The sequence below is a fragment of the Penaeus monodon genome, chromosome 10 (assembly GCF_015228065.2).
Source record: "Penaeus monodon isolate SGIC_2016 chromosome 10, NSTDA_Pmon_1, whole genome shotgun sequence".
NCBI classification, from domain to species: domain Eukaryota; kingdom Metazoa; phylum Arthropoda; class Malacostraca; order Decapoda; family Penaeidae; genus Penaeus; species Penaeus monodon.
In genome coordinates, this window is record NC_051395.1 from 1,475,143 (window position 1) to 1,482,642 (window position 7,500).

General features: G+C 35.6%; 3 protein-coding genes across 3 annotated transcripts in view; all 3 read left to right on the forward strand.

Moving 5' to 3' along the window:
* Positions 1–206, forward strand: part of LOC119577728 (cuticular protein 47Eg-like) — a 998-nt gene extending 792 nt beyond the window's left edge. The window contains exon 3 of the mRNA XM_037925284.1: positions 1–206. This exon is cut by the window's left edge and continues 173 nt beyond it. Within this exon, the coding sequence (XP_037781212.1) occupies positions 1–53 (53 nt within the window). The 3' untranslated portion in view covers positions 54–206.
* A 3,204-nt stretch (positions 207–3,410) lies between these two features.
* Positions 3,411–4,338, forward strand: LOC119578187. The gene is made up of 3 exons (XM_037925923.1): positions 3,411–3,504; positions 3,760–3,979; positions 4,086–4,338. The coding sequence occupies exons 1-3, from the start codon at positions 3,411–3,413 to the stop codon at positions 4,288–4,290; spliced, it is 519 nt and encodes a 172-aa protein (XP_037781851.1). The 3' UTR covers positions 4,291–4,338.
* A 2,061-nt stretch (positions 4,339–6,399) lies between these two features.
* LOC119577742 (cuticular protein 47Eg-like) lies at positions 6,400–7,418 on the forward strand. Its single transcript, XM_037925297.1, has 3 exons — positions 6,400–6,440; positions 6,826–6,947; positions 7,054–7,418. Exons 1-3 carry the CDS (start codon positions 6,429–6,431, stop codon positions 7,214–7,216), a joined length of 297 nt encoding a protein of 98 aa, XP_037781225.1. The 5' UTR covers positions 6,400–6,428; the 3' UTR covers positions 7,217–7,418.
* The last annotated feature ends 82 nt before the right edge of the window (positions 7,419–7,500 follow it).

A 7,500-nucleotide genomic window follows, 5' to 3' on the forward strand; every position in this document is an offset into this window, starting at 1 on the left:
CCTCCTTCGAGGATCGATCCGCCTCCTTCGAGCATCGATTCGGCAGGAAGTGAGCCGATTCGGACCCAACCGACCGACCAACACGCGCCCACAACGGACCCCTCAGGCCTCCCTCGACCGTCCCTCCGAAATCACTCTAGGTCGCGGGTCGCTGTGCGGATCCTGGTGGCAGATCACGTGGATTCATACCATGATTTATTTATCTATGTTGTATACGAAATGTTATTTCAATAAATTTATAAATACTTCGCTCAGAATTACATTACTTTTCCCTTTAAAACTGGGAAATCACACATACAGAATCCTACTTCTTCATGGCTATATGGTTCTATTCATAGAATAACCACTGGTACAAATCAAAACATATAAACAGTCTTAACTAACTAGATTTCATCCAAATCTCTTTATTTATTTCATTACTTATTTATTTATTTATTTTTACCACAAGTGAATTATCCTTCAAACACTCAACTGGTTCTCTTCTCAAAAATCCCTTCGCAATGATTGGTCAGAAATCCTCAGGCGAAGTGTTGCTACTAAATTAACTCCCGAAATTAAAAGCAGAAAAAATTCAATGAAATCCTTATACAATCATTCGAAAGTTGAAACCCAGCCTCATAAAAAAGCTTTAAGCTACTTTCGACTAAAGGCTCAAATTTTCAAATGAATATATTAGTCATCATTAGCCAAAAATATATCTAAAGTGATCAGGAATTTAAGCTTAACATCAAGCTGACTCGGATTTGTTTGTTTTGTTTCAGAATGTTTAGCAGTTTAAGGAATGGTTGCCATGAAGCAGATATTTCGAGAATTTATTCAATAAACGTTCATGTCTTTTCACCTCAGTTATTTCTCATCTTATATATATGTGTGTATGGATATGTATATATATACATATATATATATATATATATATATATATATATATATATATATATATATATATATTCATTTATTCACTTATATATTTATATATGTGTGTATGTGTATATTATATATATATAATTTTATATATATATAATATATATATATATATATTATATATATATATATATATAAATATATATATATATATATATATATATATTATATATATATATATATATATATGCATGTGTATGTGTGTGTGTATGCACACACACATATATATAGACATATAGACATAGACACATATACACACACACACACACACACACACACACACATATATATATATATATATATATATATATATATATATATATATATATATTTTATATATATATATATATATATATATACGCATGTGTATCTGTTTATATATATTCATATATATGTGTGTGCGTGTTGTGTGTGTGTGTGTGTGTGTTTGTGTGTGTGTGTATTTGTGTGTGTGTGTGTGTGTGCATGTATATGTATGTATATATAAATATACATGTATATATATTTATATTTTTATATGTGCTTATATATATACGCACACACAGACACATACACACACACACACACACACACACACACACACACACATATATATATATATTCATACACACACAATATACGTGTGTATATACATATATATACATATATATGTATGTATTTATGTTTATATATATATGTACATATATATACATATATATGTATATAGATAGATTGATATATATATATATATATTTATATATATACATATATACACACACATACACACAATTATATATATATATTTTTATATATATATATATATATATATATATATATATATATATATATATATATATATATATATATATATATATAAATACAAACATATAAATGCAATACATATATATACATATATATGTATGTATTTGTGTGTGTATATGTATATATAAATAATATATATGTCTATATACATCTATATATGTACATATGTATACAGATAGATATTTGTGTGTGTGTTTGTGTGTGCGTTTGTGTATGATATATATATATATATATATATATATATATATATATATATATATATATATATATATATATATATATATATAATATATTTCTGTATGCATGTATGTATATATATGTATATCTATATATATATTTCTGTATGCATGTATGTATAAATATATGTGTGTTAGAGTCTGACTTTATCGTTATGTTACACACCTAGAATTCTTTTCATTGAACGTTGTATATTTTCTCGAATCAATTTTGTTAATGTTTCGCATTTTATGACTGTATTTCGTTTTTCTTTTCTTTTAACAGATTTAGTTAAATTGATCTTTGTCAATTAAAATGTTTGTACCTATGAATAAAATTTAACCATTCCTAAATTTATGCCAGTAAATATCAGTCAACTTTAGATACAGTTTATATAACGGACACACACTGTAAGTTGTGTATGGATGTCCGTGCGTACATGTGTGAGCGTGTATGGATTAACATATCGGTTAATTAACATCTCTGTATCTTTTACGATGTCCAGAATAAAGTTCCCAGTTTATTTAGATGTAGAGAACATAAAATAGGCTCAATAAATACTGCTGTGGCACAAGCACTCATGATGTCGCTCATTAAATGAATATATAAAACACTAATATCTATGGAACTGTTTTTAGATTTCCTTCAAAAATGGAATTTCTCATTCAGTTGCGTGTAGTGATGAGGGAGTGTGTCGGTATGAGAGTGTGTGTGAATGTTTGTATATAAGTGTGTGAATGTGTGTGTGTCTCTGTGTGTGTGATGTGATGTATTCACGGAAACTAAACTAAGAATTCATGTAATTTAGGTATATCTATATTTGTCTATTGATGTGTCTGTGTATAGGGGAGGCGGTAAATATGTGTTTTGTAAATGTTATTCTTAATGTTCTCTCCCCCCCCCCCATAGATTCCACATATTTAAGATGAAGGTCGATCTGGTCATATAACACCGACGTTTCTCTTCATAATCATTTAAATTACAACTTTTAATTTTGTGTCAATTCTCATCTATGTAATTAACAAATAAACTATACATTTTGCAGGTCTATTCCCTACCTTAAAAACAAATGTCTTTTTCATAATCATGGGGAAAATGTTTAAGAACCCTGTGTTTCAGTAAATATGTTCTGTAAATGTTATTTTTAATATTTATTTCTCATTTCTATAGAACACTTGATTTCACCGTCAACTTAAATGTCACAGCTTTGCACACTTGATTGCAACAACATCCCCTAAATCACCATTTGATAATAAAGGCGTAATAACTCGTCAACTATACAAACAGTAAGCCCTCTAATAATAATCAAAACACAGTATATTTCCAAATAACCACGAAACTTCTTTCCTGATGTTCCGTAATTCTCTAACGGTCAACGGCCTCGGGGTATTTGCAATTAACTGATGGCAGAGCAAGCGCAAGGTCAGACCCGCTACAAGGCCGAGGTCTGCTTTAGGTAGACTATCGAGGTCATGTCACGAAGGCGGGACCACGCGGGTCCATATAAAAGTCAAATTCGCTTGGGACAAGGCAGTACAACACTCACCAATCAAGATGAAGTTCGCTGTAAGTTGTGGGTGCACATGTTAGGTTGCATATGTAGTTAATAGACAAATATAGAAATAAATTACATAAACTCTTACTCTTTAGTTTAAGTTGTAGGTGCTTCTACTAGCAAATCAATCACCGATTCTCATATGATCGTCTCACCCTTCTATACAATATCATGTACCATTTTGTGTGTCTCTATGTATATCAATAAATACAAAGCAGTATTGCTGTAACATCTCTATAAATGTTCACTATAGATGTTTTTCCCAGCTCACTGTCCTGTCCATCGTCACCAACACCAAACTATGTTATTGCATTTCCTTTTCTCCTTCCCTTCCAACCATAACCACCACAAGCTCTTTCCCCAGCTTGCTCTCCTCGCTCTCGTCGCCGTGGCCACCGCCCGCCCCGGCAGCGTCCTGGACCTGGACTTCGATGACTTCCACATTGACCAGGATATCACCAACCGGGTGATGCAGGGAACCTACAGGTAGGAGGCCTTCCCTTCACTTGCATCCTTTCCACCCATTTCCTTTCCAACACATGCACACCATACGGCACCAACCCTCCTTCACAACGCCTACCTTCCCTTCCAGCTGGACGTCCCCAGAGGGAGACAAATTCTTCATCAAGTACATCGCCGACAAGAACGGATACCGCATCGTCGAGTCCAACGCCGTGCCCGTCACTAACGGCGTCGCCGCCGACGGTAACCAGGGATCCTTCGACTCCTTCGAGGATCTCTTCGACTCCTTCGAGGATCGATCTGCCTCCTTTGAGGATCGATTCGGCAGGAAGTGAGCCGATTCGGACCCAACCGACCGACCAACACGCGCCCACAACGGACCCCTCAGGCCTACCTCGACCGTACCACCGAAATCGCCTTGGCTCACGGGTCGTTGTACGTTGTTTTTTCTTATCAGCGTTAATAACTGTATCACTCATTACTAACTTATAAACTGTTTATTATTATGTATTAATATAACAATCCACTGATTCATTATTACCTTCCGTGATGCAAAAAAATGTTTGTAAGATCAGCCTCTTTTACAGAATCTCGACAGACGTGCTTATACTCGGATCAATATTCGTGTTGACTCAGAAGCAGAAATCTACCTTTTTTGTGGGTGGGTGGGGGATGCTCATGTTGTATTCATGAAAATATGTTCGCAGTGGTTGCTCCTAAATCGTCAACACACAAAAAATGCACGAAATCAGAAATAGAAAAGGCAAGTTTAAAGGTCTTTATCATAAAATGCCTCATGTAAATATAAAGCTTCCGGAATCAAATCATCATAAAATATATACATCTACATATCATATACGGATGATTTTCTTTGCCATAATGCGTGACGGGTGACTGTATAATCTCTACACAGAAAGGATATTTTTTTAATCAGTTATATTACTGCAAAGATATTAATCAACAAGAAGTCTACGCTCTACTTTGTTAATTCTGCATTATATATAGATCCCGGGTTCGGGCTACGTCACTGGTAGAACTAAAGCTGAAGACCTTGTCGATTGTAAAGCGAAATTGAGGCCGACTAATGGCAATTCACTCAGTATTTATCGATATGTTTGCATTTTTTATCAACTTATATATTAAAATATATATGCATATATATATTGGTGTGTGTATATATACATTCATATATATGTATATATATATATATATATATATATATATATATATATATATATATATATATATATATATATATATACTGTGTATATATGTGCGTATATATATCCGTGTCTGAGTGAGTGTGTTTATAAGTATATGTAAATTTATACTGTTTTTATTATTTACTGATTCTGAACATGTTTCTCGGTCGCTTTTAAGTGATATTCTTATTTGTTTTATAATTATTTTTGTTCCTTTCAATTGTGATCTTTTGTATAGGTCTGTAGGCTTGATTTTGCAGATTTGATTTAAGGTACAGCAAAATCAAGCTTATAGTTATAGAGCTTTTTCTATAACTATAAGCTTTTTCTCCATTCAGCCTAAGATACATTTAACACGCATAGTAAAACATACAGTACAGATTGTGTGTCTGTATTTATGCTTGTGTGTTTGTATCTGTTTATCTTTCTATTCATCTCTCACAAAAAATTGAGTTTCTGATAATGTACAGAAAAAAAAATCTTGTGTGTTTAGGCGTGGGGAAACTCAGAACAGGCTTTTTGTATGTTAGTGTGGCATCGGAGGACTAGACACTGTTTTCTCAATATACGTATTTGATAAAGTCTCGTTTCTCTGGAAGTTTCTTTATTTTTTTCTCTCTCATAAAGATGTGATTTCGTGTTCCATTTTCTGATGTCTACGTATTTTTCAAAATGTATTTTCTTAATTTCTGTAATAGCGAGGAAGTTTTGCAATCCTGTCCTGTGTTTAGATACATATCAGTTTGAAGTTTAGTTCGTTTCGATGTCAGGGAGTTTGTACATCTTACTTCCAAAGAATTCCTTAGGTCATCCTCTCTGATAGGTTCTAAGTGCATAAAAAGCCACCAAGGTTGAACAAAATAAAACGAAAAATATAATAATCGCAGCGTAATGTATGATACATGATCACCAATAAAGTGTTGTTTTGATATCTTGCAGTCTCTACCCTTAGGTCAGCCTGTCTGATAATAAATCACGAATGCAAAATACGTTATCAAGTTTGACAGCAAAGGACATCAGATTATAATAAGCACATTTGTATTATACTCTCCTCTCTAATCCTGTTGCAATCATCCTACGGACAACGGCCTCTTATTCAGAGTTACCTGGTAGCAGTTGACCCTGTGCAACGTGCAAGGTCAGGCCGGGTACGAGGCCTAGGTCTGGTTCAAGTAGACGATCGAGGTCATGTCAGAGAGGCGTGGCCACACAGGTATAAAAGCCACACTTGGCTCGGGGCAAGTCAGTACAACACGCAAACAACAATCAAGATGAAGTTCGTTGTAAGTTATAGGCACATGTGGAAAATGATGTAGGAAGATGAAGATAAACATACTGTGCAGTAATTTTAACTTTGTGTAGTAGAGGCAGGGGTGAAGACTACATCAGGCATCACTGCTGGGGAAACCATTGTTTCAGTTTCTCGTTGAATGTATCTTAATTGGTTAATAGACGAACAAGTATACAGACGCACATTCACTCACATACGTACATATATACATATATATGTATATGTATATACATTTCTGTTAGCTCTACATAAGTCATATATTTTCGATGATTTTATCAGCCTGCAGTCCATACTCTCGTTGCCCAGAGCAAAGGAGATCATTGCGTTTGTTCTTATCCTTCCGTTCGAACCATACCCACCACAAGCTCTTTCTCCAGCTTGCTCTCCTCGCCCTCGTCGCCGTGGCCGCCGCCCGCCCCGGCAGCGTCCTGGACCTGGACTTCGATGACTTCCACATTGATCAGGATATTTCCAACGAGGTGGTGCAGGGAACCTACAGGTAGGAGGCCTTCCCTTCACTTGCATCCTTTTCACCCATTCCCTTTCCAACACATGCACACCACACGGCGCCAACCCTCCTTCACAACGCCTGCCTTCCCTTCCAGCTGGACGTCCCCAGAGGGAGACAAATTCTTCATCAAGTACATCGCCGACGATGACGGATACCGCATCGTCGAGTCCAACGCCGTGCCCGTCACCAACGGCGTCGCCGCCGACGGCAACCAGGGATCCTTCGACTCCTTCGAGGATCTCTTCGACAGGAAGTGAGCTGATCTGGATCCGACCGACCAAAGGGCGCCCACAACGGACCCGTCCCTCCGAAAATGGTCGAGGGGAAGGCGATGTCTTTCCCACTCAGGGTCCCTGGGCCTTTAGTGGAGCCTGGCGGCAGATGAAGTGGATTCATAGCATAATTTATTATAATTTTCTGTGTTTAGTGTGAACGTCAATCGAATAAATTCAAACTTACTTCGTGCAGTATTCCTATACTAAGACTTTGTTGGTGTTTGATTCGGGGATTACACACGCATTTGAAACTGATTCTGTGCATT